At 35.7% G+C, this 27,909-nt stretch overlaps 2 protein-coding genes across 3 annotated transcripts; one reads left to right on the top strand and one right to left on the bottom strand.

Moving 5' to 3' along the window:
* slc25a15b (solute carrier family 25 member 15b) lies at positions 1–8,476 on the bottom strand. 2 transcript variants are annotated; one of them, XM_005165177.5, is made up of 7 exons: positions 8,344–8,476; positions 7,038–7,136; positions 6,161–6,419; positions 5,066–5,203; positions 4,774–4,949; positions 1,276–1,434; positions 1–1,188 (listed from the first exon to the last, which is right to left on the bottom strand). In XM_005165177.5, the coding sequence occupies exons 2-7, from the start codon at positions 7,090–7,092 to the stop codon at positions 1,067–1,069; spliced, it is 909 nt and encodes a 302-aa protein (XP_005165234.1). In that variant the 5' UTR covers positions 7,093–7,136; positions 8,344–8,476; the 3' UTR covers positions 1–1,066. The 2 variants fall into 2 exon arrangements, with proteins under 2 accessions (XP_005165234.1, NP_001121816.1); NM_001128344.1 differs by lacking the exon at positions 8,344–8,476 and having other exon boundaries at positions 1,067–1,188; positions 6,146–6,419; positions 7,038–7,092.
* Positions 8,477–9,302: 826 nt separating this feature from the next.
* Positions 9,303–25,025, top strand: mrps31 (mitochondrial ribosomal protein S31). The gene is made up of 7 exons (NM_001128328.1): positions 9,303–9,421; positions 9,675–10,109; positions 12,687–12,836; positions 15,279–15,428; positions 16,051–16,121; positions 16,210–16,347; positions 24,802–25,025. The coding sequence occupies exons 1-7, from the start codon at positions 9,303–9,305 to the stop codon at positions 25,023–25,025; spliced, it is 1,287 nt and encodes a 428-aa protein (NP_001121800.1).
* Positions 25,026–27,909: the final 2,884 nt, after the last annotated feature.

Genomic DNA, 27,909 nt, shown 5'->3' with positions numbered 1-27,909 from the left:
CAAAGAAGTATTCTTGCAGGACTCCCAGAGTTCATAAAGATTCTTTGGATTCATCTCCAATGCCTCCTCCTTCATCTTACCCCAGACATGCTCAATAATGTTCATTTCTGGTGACTGGGCTGGCCAATCCTGGAGAACCATGAATCCTGATGAATCTTCTGAAAACTTTACCCACTGTTCAGGCAAGTTATTATTTGTTGCTCTTACAACTGGAATCAACGACAAGACTTTTGTCAGGTAGTGTATACACTACAAATGAATGCGAGTTGAAATCAGTGGTGCCTTCATGTGCAATTGCTGCCAACAGAGTCACTGCCTGACAAGTCAGTAAAGCTTTCAATCGCAGTCATAATTTAAGCTGTTGGCACACAAGAGTACTGCACGTTACATGGAGTCATTAGTTACAGAAATCCAGGAATGCTAAGATGTTTTATATCTTTACTGCATAGCTACAATATATTTTACAAGACTTTGAGATTTTAATTATGAGCAAAAAATAAATAAGTAGACTAAAAATGTAGTATTTGTAAGATATAAGGTTACAAATAAAAATGATTGATATGAAGGAGTGATGAGACCAGTGTTAACAGTGCAATAAACAGATCACTTCTGCTGTGTCACAAAAAGTTCAGTCATCACTGAGAATACACTACGGTGCAATAAAGTTTTAAGACCCTCGGGCCAAGGTCTATCCAATTTAAAATGCTAATAAATGTGTATATATATATATATATATATATATATATATATATATAGTTCAGTATAATTATTTACTAATTTAGAATTTTTTTTTATATTTTGTGTTGTGTGGATTATGAACAAACACAAATTAGCAATGGCTAAAAACAGAATATTTATAAAGTAACAGTAACCTGGAGTATGTACTGCCTCAAAAAGTATTGTTCACTGATAGGTCATGATATATTTGATGTGTTAATTCAATTGAATCTTATTTTAAAGCGTTAAAATAAATAAAGCCTTGTTATAAAACTGACTGTTAGTGTGCGCACAAACCATGGCACAGTAAATACAAAACTGTTTAATGCTAATAAACGAGACTGGAAGGTCAGCTGTCAAACTGTGCCATCATGACTTTCCGACTGGCTTCATAACCTAAGAACAGTGCACCGTTTGCTGGAAATGTCCGAATCATAGTGGGAGTCAGACCAGAATATAGAGCTCTTACACCTGAAAATAAACAAGACATATTTAAATCTGGTTTCAGCAATTGTTATTGGGTAAATCATAATATCAATGCTCAGATCTTTGTCTTACCTTCGGTTCTGAAGATATGCATGAAAGTCTTGAAGAAGCCTGATTGTCTGCCTGTCATCGACATGACCTGTATCCTGGATTTAACACAGTCCATTGGGTAAACCACCAGCCAGAGACAAGCTCCACCAAAACCTCCACTGAACACGATGGGTGCGACACCTACAAAACACAAACACACGTCACAGCCGATAACACAGGACATCTTAGATCTAAGAGTATATACACCGACCGCAATCATGAGCAAAATGATGCAAAACAGAGAAACTGAAGTATTTCAAAACAACTAAAAACACTTTTTAAAATATTCTCTCTGCTCTCCAAGCCCACATTTATTTAGCAGAAATCATGAACATTTATTCAGTTTAAAGTGTAAATTAAATCAAATCAAATCAAACCATATAATTTTGTAAGCTCACATTGCTCATTTTGTGGTGATCAATTCATCTGTGTATGACATAAAAAAGTTTAATAACATAAAAGTTTAAATAAAAGTTTAAAATAAATAGTTTGCCCTCATTGTCTAAAATTTAAATCTTAAATTGCACTTCCTGTTAGTTTTTCGTTAAATTCTAAGATTTCGTCTGTCTGCAGTATTGGGGTGGCTAACATACTTAACCACTCCCCCAACAAATAGAAATGGTGAGGAGGAGGTGTCTGTTTGGTTATAAGAACTCTCCCTAAACCCTTTTCCCAATAGTTCCAAAACAAAACTTTACTACATCCAGTCAGCTCACAGCAGAAAAAACATGCCACACCCATTGTTTTCCCATTTAATACTCCATTTCTCTAGGACAGAGATGGCCAAACAAGGGCCTGTGGGCCAAAGTTGTAATCTTTGATTTGTTTGTTATATTGTTAAGCTACAAAAAAACTAAATGAAATTACATGTTTTAATTTAAATGCTGTAATTTACTTTAAAATGTACATACTGTCACCCAACAGAGAGAAGACAATGCAAAGACTGTGAGCAAATCAAGGCAAAGACAAACTGTGCTTGACTAGTGTATTCAGCGTTAAACTCCATTGTGCTTTGTCTATTTTTTAAAATATTATGAAATTACCTATGGCAGTTTTAATGTCAAATAGTTTGGTATATTTATCTTTGGCCCACAGCTATCAATGATATTTGCTTTTTGGCCTTTTATCCGAAAAAGTTTTTTTTCTTTTTTAATATAACAATCTATTAATTTAAATCAAATAAAATCTGTATCAAATTTCATTTGTGCCATTAAAATACTGGTTAAGGTATACAATGAGTGTTTATTTTTGTGATTGTAGTTAGGGATACATGTGATTTTGAATGTAATTGTGAGGTGAAACCAAGGACTAATTTTTACTTCTGGACAATATAGAAAGTCAAAATCTTTTGAAGTAATATAAAAGCTGTTTCAGGCAAAGCAGTGTCGCAGTAGGTAGTGCTGTCACTTCACAGCAAGAAGGTCGCTGGGTCGACCCTCGGCTGGGTCAGTTCAGTTGGCATTTCTGTGTGGAGTTTGCATGTTCTCCCTCCGTTTGCGTGGGTTTTCTTTGGTTTCCCCCACAGTCCAAAGACATGCGGTACAGGTGAATTGGGTAGGCTAAATTGTCCGAAGTGTATGAGTGTGTGTGTGTGTTTGTGTGTGTGTGTGTGTGTGTAAATGAGTGTGTGTGGATGTTTCCCAGAGTAAGGTTGCGGCTTGAAGGGCAATTCGCTGCGTAAAAACGTGCTGGAAAAGTTGGTGGTTCATTCCGCTGTGGCGATCCTGGATTAATAAGGGGACTAAGCCGAAAAGAAAATGAATGAATGAATAAAAGCTGTTTCTGTCACATTTACTGTAAATGCATCACCAGGAGCCACATGTATTTATTTTATTTTGTCTATATATATATATATATATATATATATATATATATATATATATATATATATATATATATATATATATATATATATATATGTGTGTGTTTCTTTGAGTCTGAAAGTGACAGTTATCCACTAATTAGCATTTTATGAATAAGCAAGCACTTTGGGTTCTGCTAAAATTGTTGATGCACTGCTGAGAAAAATTAAAATTGCATAATGGATGCTCAGAGGGTAAGAAAATTAACTGCAAATGTTTATTATCACCCTTGCTGTATTCATTTATTCATTCATTTATTCATTCATTCATTTTCTGCGGCTTTTGCGGGCCGGGTCGTGGGGGCAGCTTGGGTAATGGTAGAGTCCACCCCTGAATCCTCAGTATCGGCTTCCTCAATAGAAGATATGTCGGTGGAGTTAAATAATTAAATAAAAAATACAATTAAATAAATTTAAATTCATATGGATATAATTATCCTAGACAAGGGTGACACGATGGCTCAGTGCATAGCACTGTCATCTCACAGCAAGAAGGTTTTAAGGCCTCGGCTGGGTCAGTTGATATTTCAGTGTGGAGTTTGCATGTTCTCCCCGTGTAGGTGTGTTTCCTCCAGGTGCTCTGGTTTCCCCAACAAGTCCAAAGACGTGGTATAGGTGAATTGGATAAGCTAAATTAGCCGTAGTGTGTGAGTGTGTTCGAGTGTGTATGGGTGTTTCCCAGTAATTGGATGCAGCTGGAAGGGCATCAGCTGTGTAGAGCATTTTAAAACATTCCGCTGTGGCGACCCCTGATGAATAAAGGGACTAAGCCGAAACAAAATTAAAGAATAAATAAATTTTATAAATAAATTAAATAAATTCTGTAATAAATAAATATAATAATAATATAATAAATAAATTCTATAATAAATAAACAAAGTATACTGGCAATTTTACCATTCATTTAGTATTTAGATTTCTTATTTATGTGAGGTACATTTGAAATTTTAATTATTTTCCAAATATTTTTCAAGTGCTTTTAAATTTAATAAAACAATTTTAAACACATTTTTAATCATAATACTTTTGATAACTTCTAATTTGTCTTGGCCATGATGACAGTGCATTATATTTTATTAGTTTTTTTTCAAGGTACTAGAATTCAGCTTAAAGTGCAATTTAATAGCTTAACTGGGTTTAATAGGTTAACTAGGCAAGTTAGTTTGATTACGCTAATCATTGGACAACAATGGTTTGTTCTGTAGTCAATCGAAAACAAATTTATTATTTATTTAATCTACAAAAGGATTAATATAATAATGGCTGAAACTTGCCCTTGTTTTGTTAAAAATCACTTATAAACATTTAAAAAAGACTTTAAATTTCACAGGAGGGCTAATAATTCTGTCTTCACCTGCATGTGCCTGTTTATTATCTCTGTCGCTATCAACAGGGTTAACAAGGGTCAGCTCTTTTTAAAAAAAACAAAGACTTCCTTGTTTACTGATTGACAATAATAAATGACTCAGGTTTGTCATTTCATTAAACACACACAAAAAAAACAGACCAATCAATACATGAGAATCTAAGTATGCTGTTAGTCATCATGCTGTCAATATTTCAGATAAGGTCATTATAATGATAAACTGTAGAAACTGTCCTTCTGAATGTTTCCATACCTATGTCATCCTTGCCACAGTGCATGTAGTCGGCAAAGAGAGAGCGGCAAAGCTCGTACGCTCCAAAAAAACAGAAATACCCAGGCACCTCACGGGCAATGGTTGTGGTCAAACCCTGGAAGAAACCTGCAGGACCATCATTATGCATAATGGACTTCATCACCGACCAAACTGTGCTGGAAAATACAGACAGTCAGACAGAATGAATCGGTAGTAATGCAAGCTCTCAAAAATAAAAATAATTATGTATAAAGTGTCTGCAGAGAGGCTTAAATATTAGTTCAATACTTACTTCTGGCTTTGGGTGATCTTGCCGGAGGATGCCATCTCATGCATTGCCTGCAGTCGACACTTCACCAGCTCAGTGGGACACAAGACCAGAGAGGAGAACACAGAGGCCACAGAGCCCGCGCACGCTTTCTGCATATCACTGAACACAAATAAACATACAGAGCAAAAATTAGCTCAACTGATATAGATTTTGATCTACTTGATTGTTGATTTTAAACAGATTTTTTTTACTATTTTAATTCTGCAGGGATTATATAAATTAATCAAAAAACAATTATATTGTTACAGAAATGTATATATTAATATACACTCACCGGCCACTATATTAGGTACACCTGTTTAACTGCTCGTTAATGCAAATTTCTAATTAGCCAATCACATGGCAGCAACTCAATGCATTTAGGCATGTAGACATGGTCAAGACGATATTCAGCAGTTCAAACCGAGCATCAGAATGGGGAAGAAGGGTGATTTAAGTGACTTTGGTCTGAAGGCACAAGGGTCTAATCCAGTACAAGTAAGGTGTACCTAATAAAGTGACCGGTGAGTGTACACATATTAATTTTTGTGAAATGTTTTTGTATTTATCTTAAAAAGTTGTTGTATTTATTTAGAAATTAATTATTGTTTTATCTTTGTAAACATGATTGTGGTTTATCTGTGTTTCTAAAATTGCATCCATTTTTATCACACATAAATTACAATATATTTGAGAAAACATTGTAAATGAAACTAAATATTTCACATATTAGTTATAGTTCAAATCATCCAAAGAAATGTATAGTTTGCCTTTTGGAAGAATAGACTAAAATAGCTAAATTCACGGATGTCATTCTTAACATAATAAATGTCTTTGTCAATGTCAATTTTACATTCTTTCCATTCAGAAAATGTATAAGATACATAAACGCAACCTTTTGTTCAGTATTAGTAATAAGAGCACATCTTTTTTGAACACATGATTTCTCAAAGCCTTTTGAAAGACTCCAGCTTCCATCTTAAGAAAACATTACAGTCAAATAACATTAAATTCAATCAGCAGATGTGAATTGTTGAATACTGACACAAATAGAAACATCACTTAAACTGAACGTGCCTCAGCTCAGCCCCTTTCCCCTGTCCAGAGACAAAGCGAACCACCTCCTGGCAAAAGCCGTAGCACATGAAGAGCACAGAGTTCTCTGCGATGTTGGCCATGAGGGCCGGTGTGGTGCCTTGATACAAGCCTCGAAGGCCCACCTGTCTGTATGTGGACACGAAGCAGTCCACAAAACCTCTGTACAATGTGGGAAACGTCTGCATTTTCACCTTCGCCGTGTCCAAAGGTTGACCACTAAATACACAAGCTGCACCCCCTAAAGAGGAAAGAAGTGCGGGAGAAAGAGTTTTTGTTGTTGTTAATAAAATGTATCGTAGATTGTAGGATTGTAACATTTTTAATCATCAATATATATATAAATCTTTTAGCACATTGTTCTTTTCATGGTTAGAAACTTTAATAAATTTAGTAATTGATACCAAGCACAATACATTTAACCCCACCATTTAAAATGATGGAGAAATGTTTTATTATGTTAAAGAATACTTCATTTATTAGGATATCAGTATTATGAAGCAATGATCTACAACTATTCCACAAACAGTAGCATACGCTAGATACTAGATCACACTCTTATCAACATGAATCTAAACAAGACAGATCGGGTCAGTGAGTTTGTGTGTGTGTGTGTGTGTGTGTGTGTGTGTGTGTGTGTGTGTGTGTGTGTGTGTGTGTGTGTGTTGTGGGGACTACTGAGACAATAGATCCAGACTGTGAAACCACATTGGTAAGCAAAAGCACAGCTCAAAGGTCACACAAGGACTGACAAAAGAAACGTTGCAATGCAAACTGTGCTGAAATCTCTATCATCACAGTGGTCTAAATTATGTTACTAATTTTCCCCTTAAATGACCCAGACAAGAAGTGAAGTTACCTATAGCGCCAGCAGAGAGGTCTATAACTGCCTGAACCACCGGATGTGGCGCCATCGTTAAAAATGTCCAACCGATCCAAGAAGTCTTAATTCAAAGATCTGTGCAAAAGATCAGACAGAGATAAAAATATATGTTAATCTATTTAAAACACTGATTTCATCATTGCAGATGCACACAGCAAAATAACAGATCAATCACTGCATAACCTACATAAACAAATGTTTTGAAAACAAATAGCATTAGATTGGGAGCCTTGTCTTATGTGAAAATGTTCCCTTGATTCAAACAGAACATTTATTTTCATATAATCAATTTTCATACAAAAAAAATAGCTAAACAGTTAAAAATATGATTAAATCATAAATAATCTCATATCATACCGTTCAATTTCTAAAAACAAGACTAACTTATTTTTCAATTTTGTTTCATTCATTAATTAATTTTCCTTCGGCTTAGTCTCCTTATTCATCAAGGGTGGCCACAACGGAATGAACTGCCAACTTATCCAGCATATGTTTTACACAGCAGATGCCCTTCCAGCTGCAACCTAGTACTAGGAAACATCCACACACAGTCATTCACTAGGGCCAATTTAGTTTATTCAATTGACCTGTACCGCATGTCTTTGGACAGTGGGGGAAACCGGAGCAACCCAGGGCTCGAACCAGTAACCTGCTTGCGACAGTGCTAACCACTGAGCCACCATGACACCCTTGCTTCATAAATTTAAGTAAATATATCTTTATTTAAAAATAAATTATTTATTATTGTTGTTTGCTGTGTGTTCAACATTTTTGAATGTAAGCCCTTTTCTTTTGATACAAAAAGGGTTTAAAGGTTTGAAATGTGAAAGGGTGATTTAAGACCCTCAGTTAAGTGTACTTTCCCCTCAAGATTCCTAGCTGAATTAGTTACAGCATGTTTGAAGAACAGGCTATCCTGGAGAGAACTGAACAATGTTACATAAGCAGAGCACAGAGCTGAATCTCAAGTTTCATGTGGCAACAAAGTTGAGGGCGCCGACTAGAGAAAGTCGCAAGCACATGACACCATGTGGCACTGAGGGAAACTCACACAAACCCTGACACAAGCCCACGCTCTTCGTTTATCTTCACTGTACACAGTGTCCTGATGCGCTATCTTTGATATTGTGTAACTGTCTATTGTGAGAGGCTAAATAAAACACCACAAACGGCTGCTTACAGACAGACAGACGAGTTTTGCATCACTGTGGATAGAGATGAACATCTGTGAAGTAAAACTGACAACGTGAATTTGACAATAAAACCCACCAAGCACGCTTACCTTATTTGACGAAAGCGCTTACAAAGGAAATATGTATCGCGGTGGTTTGATTCATGTTGTTAGCCTGCTGAACTGACACATATTGCGATCGATTGATAAATGACCTCTCGCCACAGATCCGTGTGTAAATGACAGAGGGATGTAGCGATATCTCGCGAAAGAATTGTTCAACTGTGTCGAATCTTTTCAAGGAATCGCTTAAAACAGCGGCCACGAGTCGGTCAGAGCGGTTCGTGAAACGACTCGTCTAAGACATCGAGTTTTTGGAAAAGTAGCAACAGAATTATGTAACTCCTGCATATTAAAAACGGGAAACACTAAGTGCATATGCAAACGTGACGACGTTTTCAATTCAAATCATGTCTAGATTGTTTTAAGACAAAATAATTCAAAGTAAATTCTTAATTTGTGACCATGACAATGTTAATATAATTACACAACAATACGCAGACAGGATAACACTTTTATAATTATTTGAGATCATTGTAGTTTAAAATTTGATTTAAAATTATAGTTACTATTAAAATAAATACATAAGCAAATAATTTATTATACTACGTGAGGTCATGACTTAAAGAATCAATTGAGTTGCTTTTTAACCACTCTGTTCAAAAGAACCAACTCGCATAAATGACTCGCTCGGGCTTCCCATCACTGAAGGGATGGAGGTTGACAGCAGCAACAGCAGACCCCTCCCCTGGACCACTTTATGAGTTTGTCCCTGTTCCGATTACGATCCAGTTTAATCGCATTGTATCTGTATCTAAAACAGACCAATTAAAAAAAATAAAGTCGCAAAATTGAAATACTTTTAAAAATGATAAATTAGTAAATTCACATTAGTGGATTCAAGAAAAAGCCCGGAACTTGTATACGTCTCCGGCGCCGGTCGGACAGTTGTCAGCGCTGCACAGGGAAACGTGCATGGACGACATTGAGGTCTTGTAAGAGGGGCAAATATGTACAGAAGATTGTTAATAAATATACATCAGGTTCGAAATGGATTAATTCATGCACAGAAGACACGAACACCCTCCGTAAAATGTAAAGAAAATGAGGGTTTTGCTCACACGTTTTGGTAAGTTGCAGATTTACGAAACTGACTGATGACAGATTTGATGGTCAGACTAGTATTTTATTTTGGTTATTGGTATCTGCAAATCTTAAAGTGATCTTAAAACTAAATAACGCACATATCAGAATTAAAAAGTGCTTGATTGACATGTATATTTTCATTGTATTGAACATGTTTATGTCATGTCTAATACGTGTATAAATGTTCATTTCAGCACATGTATTTATTTATATAAATATAAACAAACTGTTTTCAGGACCACAGGTTCAACAAGCCACAGGCCATTAGGAACCAGTAGCATCTGTTTTAGTGACAATAAAGAGAGCTCCACATCCCTGTCAGATGACAAAGAAAAGAGACGAGAAGAGAATGAGGCTAAAGCTGAAGTTGGCACTGATGGCCAGAGGAACACAGAAATTAAAAAGGGCCCGGATATATCAAATACAGCTTTGACATCAGAACTAGAGACTGAAGTAGAGTTGAAACCTAAGGAAATCAAGAAACCTGAAAAAGAGAAAACTGGGAAGGAGAGTCTTCTGGAGCTGCTTGGGGCAATGAAGGTGGATGTCACTACTGTGCGTAAAGTGAGACCCCCAAGGTTTCCTCGAATCAGTGAAAAACCCAGCACAGACCAAATGGAAAGCACACAGAGCATGTTTCAGGATGCCATGGCTGAGGGTTCGAAACAGCGGTGAGTTATACAAATACACATACAGTTGAAGTCAGAATTATTACCCCCTTTGACTTATTAGCCCCCCTGTTTATTTCTTTTTTCCAAATTTCTGTTTAATGGAGGGAAGATTGTTTCAACACATTTCTAAACATAATAGTTTTATTAACTCATCTCTAATAACTGATTTATTTTATCTTTGCCATGATGACAGTAAATAATATTTTATTTGATATTTTTCAAGGCACTTCTATACAGCTTAAAGTGACATTTAAAGGCTTAACTAGGTTAATTAGGTTAACTAGGCAGGTTAGGGTAATTAGGCAAGTTATTCTATAACGATGGTTTGTTCTGCAGATTATAAAAAAAAATGCTTAAAGGGGCTAATAATTTTGTCCCAAAATTGTTTTTTTTTTTAAATTTAAAACTGCTTTTATTCTAGCCGAAATAAAAAATAAGACTTTCTCTTGAAGAAAAAATATTATCAGACATACTGTGAAAATTTCCTTGCTCTGTTAAACATAATTTGGGAAATAAGAAAAAAAAGGGAAAAAAATCCAAAGGGGGCTAATAATTCTGACTTGAACTGTATGTGACCCTGGACCACAAAATTAAGTTTTGATATATTTACAGTAGAAAAAGTACAAAATGTCAGATTTTTTTTTACAAAGAAAAAAATATATTATTTTGACTCGTAAAATGTATTTTTTACTATTGCAACATAAAGGTTTGTGGTCGAGGGTCACATGTTACGGTATCATTTTTTTTTTGTTAAGGTAATTAATGAAGCTTTCATTATGATATGTAGCATTATTACAACTACTGCATTAACTAACCTATTTTGAACTAAGAAATAGCTTGAGAAATAGCTACATTTGTTAGGTATGTTATGTTAATGTGAGTTTAACAAAATATAACTCAACTCTAATAGTTATTAGTTTCATTAAACAAGACAGTTTGTTTAGATTTCTTAAAAATTACTATTATCTAAGAGTAATAAGTGCTTTACAAGTAGATTTATTATAATCAGCATTTCAGTTTAAAAACAAAAACCTTTATAGACCTTTTAATTAAAACATAACACTCTATAATGTACAACATGTATATATGTTTTATTTCATCAGTTTAGTTGCATTGCTTTATTTCATGACCTTCATTGTAAAGTGTGCTATAGCGAATCAGAATATTTTTAGTCAATATCTGGGGCATGCCGTTGAGAAAATTAAACATTTATTCGAAAAAATGACCAATTAAAGGGATAGTACACCCCAAACTGAATACCCTGTCATCATTTTCTCACCCTTCACTTGGTTCAGACCTGGTGGAGTTTTTTTTCGACTGTTAAACTTAAGAGAAGAAGTTTTGAAGAATGCTGAAAACCTGTAACCATTGACTTCCATAGGAGGAAAACAAATACTATGGAAGTCAGTGTTTACAGGTTTTCAGCATTCTTCATAGCTTCTTCTTTTGTGTTCAACAGAAGAAAAAAATGAGCGAGAGGGAGTAATCTTTCATTTTTAGGTGGACTATCCCTTTAAGTCTTAAAGCATTTGGTGCTGTGATGAATGTCACTGCCAATAAAACAGTTTGAATATTTTCAATTAGTGTTCTAAAAACCAGAATAATAAATAAAAATTGTAAAAAAAATAATTTGATGTGCCTATGATAACAATGTCATGCATGCTTTTTTAACTTGTTTTTTTTATTAAACTGTTTATAAACATAGTATACACAAAACATTTACTTACAATGTTTACATTCACAAAAAAATAATCAAATAAATAAAATTAATAGATCAATTATAATAATAAATAAATAAGAAGAAGAACTTGAAAAATGATTTAAAAAGTAGATAAATAACTAAATAAATAAACTCCAATATAAAGACAATAACTAAAACAATGCCCCATGGTAACATTTCAAAGTACAAATAAGTATGTTTCAATTAATGGCCAGGTCTGTTAAAAAATGTCTGATTTCAACTGCAAATCTGCAGTCATTTATTTATATGATTCAGCCTCTGTGTCCATTTTGTCAAAGTAGATCAGCGGGTCTTCATATCCAGTTCACTGTAATTATGTAGTACAAATAGGTAAGACATACTGAACTGATCAGAGGAAGCCATCAAGCAAAAAATAAAATAAAATAAAAATAATGGGTGCATTTTGTATTCCAAAACTTTTCTAATCTCCCTTTTAACCTCCTGCCAATACACTTATATTTTGGGACATTCCCAAAATATGTGAACATAATCTACAATCTCTCTAGCATTGTGATAATTGTAAAGATCTATAGAATTTGGCGACCACTAATGGGACTCTGAAGAACCTCATCTTCATCTTCCAGTATCATACATGCTTTATTTAGCAAGATCTGTTATATTGGAGTGTAAGCACTCACATATTTCATACACAAACGCTGAAGCAAAACGTCTGATAACGACACTTCCATGTGTGTATTCATTTATTAAGAGGTAAATAACTAGAATAAGTTTAGATTAGCTTTCAGTTTAGACATTATAAACATTTGTGATGTCTGAATAGCTCATTACCTCTGAAATTAAAGAGAAGGCTTTCTCTTTTTTTGCATGTATTTCAGCGAGACCTTGAATCCAGCGCTGGTTGCTGCAGCTTCTGCAGCTGCGTCCACGTTGCCAAACAGCCAACAGGTGGAGTCAGAGCTCCTCCAGCAGCTGAGGAAACATGAAGCAGAACCGGACGCTCAGAGAGCCGACAGACAGAACATAGGGTGGGTTATGAAAAGTCAACCTATTTTCTGAATGAATACTTTTATTGATCTTGAAATAAATGATTGTTTCTGGTGAATTACACTTGACTTTTCAAACAGTTATTTTTGTTTGACGGGATAGTTCACACAAAATTGAAATGCTGAAAACCTGTAACCATTGAATTCTGTAGGATTTGTTTTCCTTACCGAGGATCAATGGTTACAGGTTTTCTGTTTTCTTCAAAATATCTTTTTTTGCGTTCAACAGGAGAAATAAACATTCATGACCACTTGAGGATGAGTAAATGAGTAAATAATGAGTGAAATTTCATTTTTGTGAATTTTCAAACAAACATATACAGGCAAAACAAAACTAACACCCCTGGCTTCTGACGATATATTGCGGTCTTTTGAAGCGATTGATTTGTACGAGAAATTGACTGTTATTTAATGCATTATTATCTATAATGCTCCTTAAGACTTCATCTTCAGGTGCTATAGGAAGTAGTTTTGTTTGTGTGTATATTTTTTGAAACTTAAAGTGATATTTCACCCTAAAAATGAAAAAGACCTCATCATTGATTGAAACTCAAGTGTTTTTATAAAATTCCTTCTTCTGTTGCACACAAAGAAAGGTTTTCTGAAGAGCATTGGGTAAAAGCAGCCGCCACTCACATTTATGGAAGGAACAAAAATACCATTGAAGTCAATGGCTGTTTTTCCCAGAATTTTTCAGTATATTTTCTAGAGGTGTGAACCTACACTGGTCTTACGGTTTGGTTCGGTTATGATTATCATGTCATCGATTTGGTGCAATTTGATATCTTGATGCCTTGACGATGCTTCGCATACACAATTTGATATTTAATTTATATATATATATATATATATATATATATATATATATATATATATATATATATATATATATATATATATATATATATATATATATGTATATGTGTGTATATATATATATATGTATGTATATATGTATGTATGTATATATGTATGTATGTATATATGTATGTATGTATATATGTATGTATGTATGTATATATGTATGTATATATATATATGTATGTATATATATATGTATGTATATATGTATGTATATATATATATGTATGTATATATATATGTATGTATATATATATATATATATATATATATATATATATATATATATATATATATATATATATGTATATATATGTATATATATATATATATATATATATATATATATATATATATATATATATATATATATATATATGTATGTATGTATGTGTATATATATATGTATGTATATATATGTATGTATATATATATATATATATATATATATATATATATATATATATATATATATATATATATATATATATATATATATATATGTATATATGTATATATATATGTATATATGTATATATATATATATATATATATATATATATATATGTATATATATATATATATATATATGTATATATGTATATATATATGTATATATGTATATATATATGTATATATGTATATATATATATATATGTATATATATATGTATATATATATATATATATATATATATATATATATATATATATATATATATATATATATATATATAATTTTGTCCTGTTTTGAACTGTACCTTTAAAAACTCAAGTACATGCACAGAACAACATGAGCATTTATAGTAAATAAACGAATGTAAATCTCCCGCTTGCTTTCTGAGCATTGTCGAGGGAGTTCTGACACCCCTATTATTGGTCACGTGCTTAACTTGCACTTGTATATTCAGAAGTATCACTGGAACAGCCAAGAGAAGAGGAAAAGTTACCTTACACCAGCAGGACAAAGGTCCACAGTGAGAGAGAGAGAGAACTAGAGTTTACTTTCATCTTCTCCTTAACAGTAAGCTGTATCTTTAGTGTCTGAGAAAGACTGTCCAGCAAACGCACACGCAGTGAATAGTTTCTGCGTTTTTAAGAAGTTGGAGTGTTTTAATTACTTGCGCTCGCCTCCCTCACCATAGTAAGCTACTGCAGTATAGCGTATATGTGATAAAGGACGTCAGTATGTAATAACTGGTTAGGATCTAATACTGAACCGATACCAAATTGTCTGCATCTGCATCGCGGTGCACTGAAGAAACAATTAATTTTGACACTCTCCTTTCTGTTCAGTAGAAGTAAGACAGTCGAACTGGTTTGGAACAAGTGGAGGATGAATAAAGGATGACAGAATTGTGTCATTTTTGAGTGAACTATCCCATTAAATCTGTGACAAAATATGGATAAAGAATTGCATTGGAAAAACATGAAGTAGGATTATATTTGTTGATAAAAATATATATATTCATATTTAAATGTATGAAATCTTTAAATAGGACAAAGTGAAATATTCATCCATTTGTTGAAGCTTTTATGTGATAATCTCAATCTTTACTTTCAGAGACATAATTGCTGATATGAAAGTTGGGAAAAGGCAGATGGGCAGATCAAACAGCAGGCCCAGCAATCAGATCCGCTTTGATGATGACGGACAGGGCTATACAGAAGACAGAAGCATTACCAGTGAACTGATGAATGGAATTCACAGAAGGTAATTAATAAAGTTATCTATACATGCACTCTGATGACAAAAACAGATTTTTGAAAAGAAATGGGGTAATGGCTGGCTTTCTCCACAACCACAATATAACTATTCATAATTTAACATTCATGTAATTATAGAGGTTATGGATCAGTAATTGAATTATATGCATTAATCTGAATAAGACAATACTATGATTAAGGTGTTTACATCATTACATCACCACGCTATCCACATTTCCTCTGGAGTTTCATGTAATTTAGGTGTTCGTTTTATTTGTTGACTTTAACTGCAGTTTGGCACTTTCACTTTCATTCCGCAACATTTCATGCCCTTCATTCGATTTCTATTTAGTTTTATTATGACCTTAATCTGATTTAGTTAATCAAAAATCACTGTTTACATGGTAGATTCTTAATTAGAGTATTGTCTTAATCATATTTAAATTAGATTATTGGTGTCCATATAAACATACTCATTGAGAGAATATGTTTGGCAACCTTGTATTTTATTAATTTTTTTGGTGAAGTTAATTTAAGATTTTTTATGTGTGTGTGTGTGTGTATATATTTGTATACATGTGTGTAGTGGAAAAAAAGCCACTTACTGTGTGTATTGCTTTGTTTCAAAGGAAGAACTCCTTCACTGGCAAGAGGTTAAACATCTTCTCTCCAGGTATGGAGCAAGAATCGTCAGAAATGGGTAAGACGTTCCGTTAATGGCATTAAACACATTAGTACTGACATATTTGTGTATGTATTTACTTATTTTGTCCTGCTCTGAACATTAGGCCCGACCCTTTGGGATATTGATTTAGCGAATCAAATTGTTCAGTCGACAAATCAGATGCCTCGTAATGGCTTTGAGGAGATGATGCAGTGGACCAAAGAGGGCAAACTCTGGCAATACCCAATCAACAATGAGGCTGGTGAGTTTCAGTTTAAGAACAGGCTCCAGCTCCCTGCACCCTAACTTTGGCTGCATCTTAGTCACCTCCCATGTTCAATGGTTAGGGCAATTATTGAGAAGTCAGCCGTTTTAAGGGCTGCCTCAAAAGCAACAATGTTTGAGTGCACTGAATGTTCATGGCTTAAAATGTCCCTCAATGTACCATGAAAATCAGGGCCCATTGATGCTCTGTATGGTCCCTTAGAAAAAGTTCAGACGCATGAAACATAAATTATGTAAACCACCCCATTCAACATAAACCGGAGAAGTTTTTCTAAAAAAAACCCTGCTATTTATTTATATTTAACCCGAACCAGCAGGTTAAGAACAATCTAGCAGAGATTGTGTAATTCTTGAAAAGGTTACTGGTGGATGAAGCAATCAAATAATTTTGATTTAATGTGCATACTCGTGTTGTTAATCATTTAACAGGTTTCTGCACACATCATATACACTAGAGATGTTCAAACATCAATGTTTCCCCATTAAGATTTATTTTTCAAAACATCCCTCTTTCCTGGGAGCTAGGCTAAACGAATAATCACTGTTATTGCACTCCTGACTGAAATCAGACCCTCAGTCACCCCACAGAGGTTCAAATCACAGAAATTGGCTGTTAATTTTACATTATTGTTGTGTCATACGCATAATACATTCTGCAAAACATTTCCTCAATCAGTTACAAATCACTAATACTCTAAATCATTAGTTAGGAACACGTTGTTGTTACTGTACTCTTAAACATACGCCACATTTACACTCTTCTCTCGATTTTCATGTAAATGATCACTCCTTTAACATCAATTACAGAACACATCAACTCATGCAGTTTTTGTTTGGACAGGCCGAAAATACATATGAGCAAGCAAATAGTCTTTTCATTCTCAAAAGGTCACCTAATTTTACTCTTAAATTGTTTACGGTTTTTCTATGTCCACATAGCTGTCGCTATCATCAAAGTCATAGTCTTTAGTCATAGTCTAAATCATCACCCATGTCAATGTTCATACCCCCTTCATACAGTCATTTTCACTATCTGATGTGATGTTGGCGCTGTAACTAGTCTATTTACTGATTATCATACAAATCGAAATATACACGGCCAACAGCATAATATCATTAGACTTATCCCCAGTACAGGTAACACTACAGTACAGGCCGAATAAATCCAATCTCCCCATTTGAATGACAAACCAGTCTAGCCATGAACTACTAGCTCGCTTAGGCACTTTTACGGCCATTCTCATCTAGGCTACAGTGTCAGAAATGGTTTACTGGAATCAGGTAAATTCTAGGTGACACTAGCAGCAATGCCAGTTTTGTTCTCCTCAGACCACATATTCCATGCACATGGAATGAATAGCAATGTAATTTCTCCTCCCTCTTCAGCTTTGATTTTCAAGCACAGCAATTCACCTCTCTTTTCTTGCTCCCTCTTTTGCCGGTCTGTGCTTCTGTTGGTGTTAAAAGTTGCAGCTTCACACACACACCTCTTGACTTTGTTGTTGTTTCTCCACAGCTGTGACCTTGTTCCACTCAGATAGCAGCCTGCTGTTTTCTTCATACAGTTTCAAAGCCTCCTTTTCTCTTCCACTCCTACGCTGTTTTCTCTTCAGGTGATGGAATTTTCCTGCCGTGTCCAGCATGAACCCACGTTGCCCGCTCTGTGACCTTCACCACTGTTTCAGTGGCCAGTAGCACTTGGAACAGACCCAACCAGCGCTTCGGTCTCCAGCTCCTCCTCCTTAGGTCTGGGATCACCATGAAATTGCCAGGCCTCAAACTGTGCAGCGGTCTCTCTGCAGCCTTTCCCTGTGCAGCCTTTAACTGTACACAAACATCGGACAACACATAAGACATTTTTTTACAATAATTCAACGTGTCATTCTCACACACATCTGCCGAGGGCAGCTACTGTTTTCCCCCATTCACACCTACATGCGGTGGTTTACCAAAGAGAATTTCAAACAGGCTCCAATTCATTTTTGTTCTTTTTCTCATTCTCATATACAGCAGGACAATGGGTAGAGCTTGAACCCATGTAAGTTCTGTGTCTTCACAACATTTTGCCAATTTGTTTTTCAGTGTACTATTTTCTCTTTCAACTGCTCCACCTGAAGCTGGATGGTAACTGCAATGTGTTCTCAAATCAATTCTCAAATACTGGCCCACTTGTTTGATTGCTTCATTAACAAAATGAGTACCATTATCTGAACTTATTTTTCGTGGAATTCCCCATCTTGGTAAAATTTCAGTCGGTAACGCTTTTGCTACCGCTGCTTAATCTTGTTTTGAGGTTGGAAAAACTTCAACCCATTTTGACCACGTCAACCATCACAAAACAATACCTCTTTCCATTAAATGGGGACAATTCAATGAAATCCATCATCAAATATTCATAGGGCCCTGTTGGAGGTGGGTGAGATGTCAGTGGAACTTTTATCGCTCTGGCCACATTATGTGTATTGCAAATTACACCTTGTCTACAAAAATTGCCTGCAAATGTGGTGAACCCCTTTGTGAACCACAGTTCTCTCATTTGCGTAACCATTCCTGTCTTTGACGCATGATCTTTACCTTGAGTCAATTTCGCAAAATGTTGGAAAAAATGTTTTGGTAAACAAGCCTTGCCCTCAGCACACTTCCACACATTATCTTTCATCACACAGCCAGACTGTCTCCATATGTTTTTCTCCAGTCCCTGTCGCAAATGTTTGCAAATCCTGTAAAAAAGAATAGACATCGTTGTTATTGTCAGCAGATAGCAAAGTAAATTCAGAACTCTCGTCACGGGACGCTGCCACTTTTGCTGCTTTCACTCTTTTTTCAGACAGAGATTTGCTTTGTGAGGTATGGACGTGCCCCAAAAATGTTACTTTTTATTTAACAAATTGTAGTTTTGCCAAACTGACCTTGTGGCCCTGCGCAGCTTAAGGATAGACACAGTGTCATTCACACATTTTCAGCACATATCAACAGGTCATCAACATACTGTAACAAAGCAGTTCCAGCTGTCAGGGCCAAAGGTTTCAAACTTTTTAACAACGCCTCATTGTACTGTCCTGGAGTTACTTACAGATAGAGAATCTTAGTTATTAGGATGCGATGCGTATTTACAAATAGCCACTTTATCAGTTAATAAAATTGAGTCCGGTAGTGCAGCCACTAAAGGAGCATGGAGTATTGATCGACTATCAGATTTTAGAAGTTTTCTGTTTCCACAGAGCCCCAAAATCATCAGCTACCCCAAACGCATATCTTGAATCAGTATAAATTGTGACTTCCTTTTCTGTCATCAGTTTACATGCTTCTGTCAACACCACAAGCTCTACGGCCTGTGCAAAATAATGCCCTGGTAATTTCCCAGAGGTCACCACAGCAAATTCAGTTGTCAAAGTGTAACCAACTTTATTCTGGCCTGTTTGTGGATTTTTAAATGCCGAACCATCCACAAAGAGGACATTGTCTCAATTTTCAAGTGATTCGTCCGAGAGGTCAGGTCGTGGTGTACACACCTGCTTGAGGGCTGTTAAACAACAATGATGCTCCTCCCCATCTTTCTCAGTAGGAAGAAGAGTAGCCGCATTAAACCCTGTACATTGTTTAACAGTCACATTTGGCATATCTAACAAGATAGTGTGATATCTCAGCCAGCGAGCTGTTGACAAAAGCGATATTTTTTGTACTTGGAGTGTCATGGACACTGCATGCGGCACCATCAGTATTTTTCCACAGCTGCCACTGCTCTTAAGCAACGTGGCAGGCCTACTAATACAGGGTCAAGTTTGCTTTAAAATTTAGGCCGCAGGTCGCAGCCTACCTCCATGGTCCTGTAAGAGTAATAACGTCATAAATCCACTCTTTTCATCTACCATCTGAACGAATGGTTTTGTTCAAACTGGTAAGACTAAAGTAGGCACCCCAGCCATTTGTATTTTCTTGTTTACAAATGCCTGTTCTGCCTCTGTTGTCCAGGTTAGCTTATCTGTAAATTTGATCCCCTTCCCTAAAGTTAGGGGCTCTCAGGGGCTGTTCAAAATTGCATAATTTGGAATAAATGTACGACAGTATGAGCACATTCCCAAAAAGGACAACATCTGTTTTTTTGTAAGTGGTTTTGGTACATTTTTTTTTATACCACTCACTCTTTTTTCAGACAGAGATTTGCTTTGTGAGGTATGGACGTGCCCCAAAAATGTTACTTTTTGTTTAACAAATTGTAGTTTTGCCAAACTGACCTTGTGGCCCTCCGCAGCTTAAGGATAGACACAGTGTCATTCACACATTTTCAGCACATATCAACAGGTCATCAACATACTGTAACAAAGCAGTTCCAGCTGTCAGGGCCAAAGGTTTCAAACTTTTTAACAACGCCTCATTGTACAAAGTTGGAAATGCTGTGAAACCCTGACACAAACGTGTAAAGGTGTAGCCTTTGCCATTGAAATTGATTGCAAACCAAAACTGGCTATCTTTGTCCGCTGGTACGCGGAAAAATGCATTTGCCAGATCAACCACTGAATAAAATTGGGATTTTTCGGGAATTTGTGACAAAATCGTGTACGGATTAGGAACTAATGGAGCATTTTGTTTGGCAGCTGCCATTCTGTCGGTATCCCTTATATTTTTTACAGGAAAAATAGGGGTGCGAACCTCAGAATTGTTACATGGCACGATAACACCCTGTTCCAGTAAAGCTTTAAATACTGGGGTAATGCCATCAATGGCTTCTTTTTCAAAGGATATTGTTGTTGGCAAGGTCTGTAATCAGATTTTGCAGTGATTGTCACTGGATCACAAGCTTTAATCAAACCAACATCATATTTGCTTTTACCCCCACAATTCATTTGGCATTTTTGCTAAAGCCGGTTGTATGTCTGCTGTGTTAAAGACTACCATGCAAGAATTCTTTACACAAAGTTTGTCAATAGCAGTCACAGTTCTTGAATTATCTATTTCATTTACACAGTCACACCTGAACGCTTTCAAGTGCTCGCTCCATTATACCCCACCCTCTCTGCTCTCACAGTCTCCGGCTTCAACGCATAATTTCACAAACTAGCCCGACTCCACACAGTGATACAGCCTGTTCTGACATAAGATAAAGTGGACGCTGCTTCTCAATCAGACACAGATATTACACACAAACTTTCTGTTCAGTACATCTTTTCTGAAGTTTTATTCACTTCTCTTAAACCAAGTTTTCTCAAATTCATCATCTGTAAATTACGACAATGACGTACAATGCAGTTCACCAGGAGACACTATATTAATGTCAAAAGTTTTTACTCGATCTTTAGCCAATTTGCAGATTAAATCAGCCCATTCATTGTTTTCAGTCAGCCATTCATAAGCCCACTGTTGTGTTTATGATTCAAATAGCAAACAACAAAACTCCTCTCCTTCTTCCACTCTCACAACTAAGGAGTCTGCTGTTAGAACTAAGTTTAATTTATACAAAATATCCCTTTCAAAAAGTGGTATGAGACATTTTGGCAAACAAACAAAATGCGTGGTTGAAAACGTTGCCCCCCTCTGTCTCACAAATCAGCGGAGCTGTAAATTGCTCAATCACTGTATGACCAGATGCAGACAGAGACTCGTGAAGTTTGTTTGTTAAAGGTATTTCACACTGTAGGTCACATGGTCGTATGCAAGATCTGCTAGCTCCACTATCAGCTAGAAACTCAACCAATGTACTTAATCATCATAGAGTATTTTGGCATATTTAAAAAGGCTTCGTTATTAAAGAACAATGCCATTTCATCAGAAAAATGATCAACTTTACTGTGATCAAAATTACAGTGGGAAATGCAAGCTTTGTCTTCATTGCAGAGAGCTAAAAGTATGTCAGTGTATGTGTATATGTGTGTATACAATGTGTCTGCATTTAAACTTGTTTGTAAAAAATGTTCACTTCCTTTTACCGCTTGGGCTGCTTGCCCAGACCCACTCCGTTCTGCTTTTCCCTCTCCACACATCAGCTCCTCGTTGTTGATTTGCGCCTTTCAGGTCAATTCTTGACCAAAAGTCCATCTAAGTGGCAAGTGCAGACATTTGGTACAGTTTTTCGTCACATGCACCACAGGCTCTGCAGGTTTCATCGCCATCCGTCACATTCCAGTTTCTCCATCTTCTGGTATCTTTCTCACCCTTGACACCTTTGTGGCCTTTGAACTTGCGATGTCTTAGGTTGTCAGGTCTTGGTTGGATCTTCGGCCACTTGTACCAGAGCCATGTGCAGCTCGCTGTCAGCTTGTCTTCAGCATGTTGAGCACACAACAGAATGTCTGTTAAACGTCCATTTCTCCAGTTCAAACAGATATCCTCCACTCGCTCGAGGTGGGAATTCGTTGGTGCGGTCGGAGGTCTTATGGGACAGTAGCAGTTGAGGTCTGGGTCAGTTCTCAGGCCTCGCAGCTCAGCCATGGGATAGTGATGGTACGGCGATACATGTATGGAAACAGATGTATAGAAAGGATTAGTAGCGCTAATTACTCTTTCATTCTCACTTTAACATTTTTCATTTGCTTTTTCCTTCACTTTATCTCCTTCATCCTTTTCCCAGCTGCCTCTGCAGCATTTTCCTCTTTGCCTCTTATCTGCCTTCCTGAGCCAACAATCAACAGTGTCTCCCCACGACGCACACACATGCCTTTCGCAACAACAATCTGCTTTTCCTTCTGCCTTCTGAATCAACTCTTTCATTATGTTTAACCTAATAACACTCAACATTTTCTTTCCCTCAGAAACTTGTGATACTTTAGTGGTTTTCCTATATCTTGCATGCCTTTTTTCCCTTCTTTTTCCATATAATTTTTTCCCATATTTCAAAATACGTGTATCATATTTTCTCACCTTAATTTTGGACTCCCCCATGCTGGCGATACCCCTCTCTTTTTACTTTTTTGGTACCTATTAATCTGTTGGACGTCTCCAACAGATTTCGACTTTTCACCTAAAATCAAAAGGTTAATCTATCCAGCTTTAATTGCGTGCCCCCCAATTTCAACCTCCTTTTAGAAGTAAATTGCACAGCCCCTGATTTCAACCCCCTTCTGGGAGTAAATTGCAGTTAGCTAGCCAAACATGTTAAAAAGGTCTTGATCTTAGTCAGGCGCCAGATCTCACTTACTTAAGGTCTTGATCTCAGCCAAACACCAGATCTCACTTTTAAAAAGGTCTTGATCCCTGCCTGATGTCAGATCTCAATTGCTTTAATCACGCTACTATCCCTCAGAGACAGAAGTACCAGCATAGTGATGGCCCAAATCACAGTGAAAATGTTTTGACTGCCCAAAAAAGGCCAAAAGCTACTCAAATCTCATTTATTAAACAAAGAATTTGTCTCTTACCAGAGAGTTCAGATGCCACTTGAGTTCTTTTTCCCAGATGTCAGTGGGGTTCCTCTCCGAGCCTGGTGGTCGGCCTCTCAACCGAGCGAGGCAGGGGTGTGACACGAAGTCCCAGGATGATCAGTCATCGTCCGCAGGGTCCGGAAAAGTTCCTCTAAGACATCCCGCTATTCTGACACCAAATTGTAGGGGCAATTTTCTTTAACGAGGCTCTCTCAGTGTTCAAGAAGACAAATTCTTACCCAAAGTGTCTTTTAAGCTTTTATTCTTTGCAAAGAAGGTCACAATCATACAGCAACGACAGTTTCTGCAGAATGGGACCCTGAAAACAGAGTGTGCTCTCCCTTATGTCTGGTTTCTCTCTTGTACTGCTTACGAGGTCACTTCTAATCAGGCCATACCATGTTTACGTTAGCTGTCTCTCCGCTCTGATCCATGCCACTTACAAACCATACCATGTTTACATCGGGTGTCTCAACCTTTCATGATACAAGCATAGGATGAAGGACAAAAACAGGGTAGTCACGCACAGTAAAGTTAAGCAATATAGAAAATGCATATAAATCTGAAAAATGAATATAAATGAATTTCCATTACACTAGTGAACCAAGCTCATCCCTACCAGTGCACAAATTCATGAAAACCAGGCATTGCCAAACTTTTCAGGCCGCGACCCCCAAAATAACAATTACCCCCAATTTCCTCTGAGGTGGTTATAAATACAGAAACCTTGCATGCAATGGCGCACACACACACACACACCAATGGACATCTATGTCAGTGCTGTAAATGGGCCATAAAGTTTAACTTGGTGTTATAAAATTAATCTGCTGCATCTGACGCTATTGCTGTGTCTTTAATATAATGTAATTACCCCAGGGGTCGCAATCCTATAGAACTAGTAACTATAAGCTACAATAGTAACTATATAGTATATGGCATAAACGACTAATTTCCTCTTCAGTAGGTTATGGATAAAAAATGGTTTAATAAAAATAAATAGATTTTTGGAAATCACCAGGCGACCCCTGATTGAGACGCACTTTTTGTCTTTTCACATATCATGCAATTTTCCTCAGGTCTGGATGAGGAGGCGAGCGTACCCTTCCATGAGCACGTGTTCCTGGAGAAGCACCTGGAATCGTTTCCCCGGCAGGGTCCAGTCAGGCACTTCATGGAGCTTGTAATCACAGGCCTCTCAAAGAATCATCACCTCACAGTTCAACAGAAACAGGAGCATATCGCCTGGTTTAGAGACTACTTCCAGCAGAAAGATGATGTAATGAAAGAGGCTCAAGCGTAACTTTACTGAAGATCAAAACCAGAGAGGAATAAAGTCCGTTAAGATGCTTACTGCAGTAATGACTAATAGAACTAAGCAACAATTGCATCCATAATCTGCTTAAGTCTCCATTGTTGTTGTTGTTGTTTCTTTTTGGTCAGATGGATTAAATATACAACCTGCTGCAGATTGTCTGAGTTTGTGTTATATTATTAAGACATATTAAATCTTTTTCATTAAATTGTATGCTGCTCGTTATTCAGTTCACTGGTATGTTTTATGTGTTGCTTTAAAGCAACATAAAGAATTTTACAAAATAATTGAGACAATTACTATTTTCCTTATTAACACCAACTTTCAAAGCTACAGGGCGTCTGTGGGCTCTTAAAAAGTATTAAAAGTTAAGTCAATGTAGAAAAAATTAAGACTCTTAAAAAGTATTAAAAAGTCTTAAATGCTATTTTGCAAGGTATTCAATTTTAGTTCAGTTTTGATCATGCAATCTGTGAATATCAGGATGCGGTGTAGTTTATGAAGTCTGACTAGACTTGACATCATGCTGCTTTGATCACGACATCAACCAAGGCAACCATCATTTCTGCAGTTCTAAAGGCGCCAACCTGCTGCATTAGCTACATTTAATAGATTTGTGTTCAGTATATAAATAATGTTTAGTTTTGGATTAGTGTCTTGCGTTAATATTTAGTAAATATACTGTAAATCATAGGTCTTAAACTCAATTCCTGGAGGGCCAAAGCTCTGTAGTTTTGTTCCAACCCTAATCAAACACAGCTGATCCAAATAAATGAGGTGTTCAAAAGTCATGAACACCTTCATAAGTTGGATCAGTTACATTTGATTAGGGTTGGAGCAAAACTGCAGAGCTGCAACCCTCCAGGAACTGAGTTTAAGACCTATGCTGTAAGTTCAAATATCACCAGTGTTTCCAGTTGAAACCTAAAGTAGTTAGAAGGTTTTAAAGTGTATGGAAAGAGCCTAAAAAGTATTGAATTTCACTCTCTGATTCCTGTATATACTCTGAGGTAGGGAATATAATTAAAAACCCTCATGTGCATTATTTAGCAACTGAAGCTGATGTATGCAAGTATTAAGCAAGTGTTAATGCATCTAATTTGTTGCGCAAAGCCTTACAGGGTTTTTAAATGACCACATAATTAATAATTTGCAACTAATATAAATTTAAGGAAATTTATGGAAAATCATGCTTGTCCAATTTAATATTAAACTTATTCTTAACATTTCTGTAATACTGCATAATGGAATTACAAACTCGTATTTGGAAGTCTTGTAAATACATGAAGGCTCATCTGTAATCCATTCATAGTGAGGAAATATATTCCCATTATACAGTATATGTGTTCTTCACTGCTTATTTATATTTTTTCGTTCATCACACACAATCCACCATAGCTCAAGGCTGTTAAATATGGACACATACACAACCAGTGTTGCCAATTTACCAATTTTGTTGCTAGATTTAGCAACTTTTCATATTTCCCTTGCAACTTTTATTCAAAAAGCACCTAGCAACAAATTTAGCTATTTTTAACATTCATTTGGCTACTTTTAGCAATTTTTAAACAGTGACTCAAAAGAGCAGTGGCTGCAGGCTTCACTCAGTAGAGAAAATCCCTAGCTCAGATTGTTTTTCATAACTGTTAATTTACTGATATTTGTTAACATGTATTATTGTTGGTAATTTAGGTTGCAATAAATACCAATAGTGCTATAATTGTCACTTTTGCAAATGTGTCAATTTCACAAGTTAAAAAAAAAAGAGTACATAAGCTGTGAATGTTTAAAATAATGTAAATGTTCATTATCAATTTTATATTTAAAAATAACAAATTCTTATCAAAGTGTTTGTATTACTTTTACAAATATTCAACTACATTTTTCATACAAATTTAAACTGACATTTTAAATGTTTTTGCTGAGATGGCCAGTCAGTTTGAGAAAACATTTATTTATTATATATATATATATATATATTACATAAAGTAACATGTTAATAGGAACCTATTTATTGTGCATCTGGATGTAATGTTTCAATAAAATATAATGCACAGTACCTCAGAGAGTAGAAACATGACGGGCTTAAGCTCGTCAGCAATATCCATTTAATAATGGTTAAAGGCAGGGGTGTCAAATTCTGTTCCTGGAGGGCCGCAAGCCCCGCACAGTTCCATCCCTGCTTCAACACACTCACCTGTAGGTTTTTACTCAATAAGTTTGATCAGGTGTTTAATCAAGGTTGGAACTAAACTGCGCAGAGCTGCAGCCCTCCAGAAAATGGATTTGACCTGTGGTTTAAGGCTTTAACATTATCACCTTCTAACATTCACAGGGTTGCTGCAGGTTCCAGCAAGTTAAATTTAGGACTTTAAGAGCATTATTAATTAAATTTTAAACTCATACAGGGATAAAACACTGAGTTTTTCAAATTGCCCTATTAAAAAAAGATTTTGCCCTATCAAACTTTAAATAATTTAATGCACTTAGAATATTTTAGTTCATTCTAAGCAAAATATTAAAATAAATAAATGGAGAACTGTTAAACAAGGGTTATTGTAGAACAAATAAATAAACCATTATGGTAAAAAGTTAAAATAGCATTCTTAAAAAGTTCAAAGTTTTATTTAGATGTTTTGTTGGTGATTGTATTGGCGTTTGCCTGATTGGATAGCTATAGATAACAAAGGAAAATTATGACCTGTTCAAAATAGATTTAAGACCTACAATATTTCAGTAAAATTAAGACTTTTTAAAGCCTAAAATTTTGTTTTTGAGATTTAAAACCCTGCAGATTCCCTGATACATGTGTACTTGGCCTTTCCCTATGAGTTCTGTAGAAATCCTGCCTATTAGGATAAGTCATGATCCT

This window comes from Danio rerio, chromosome 5 (assembly GCF_049306965.1).
Source record: "Danio rerio strain Tuebingen ecotype United States chromosome 5, GRCz12tu, whole genome shotgun sequence".
Lineage (NCBI taxonomy): Eukaryota > Metazoa > Chordata > Actinopteri > Cypriniformes > Danionidae > Danio > Danio rerio.
The sequence above is the reverse complement of the archived record's forward strand: the minus strand, read 5'-3'. Positions and strand labels throughout refer to the sequence as shown.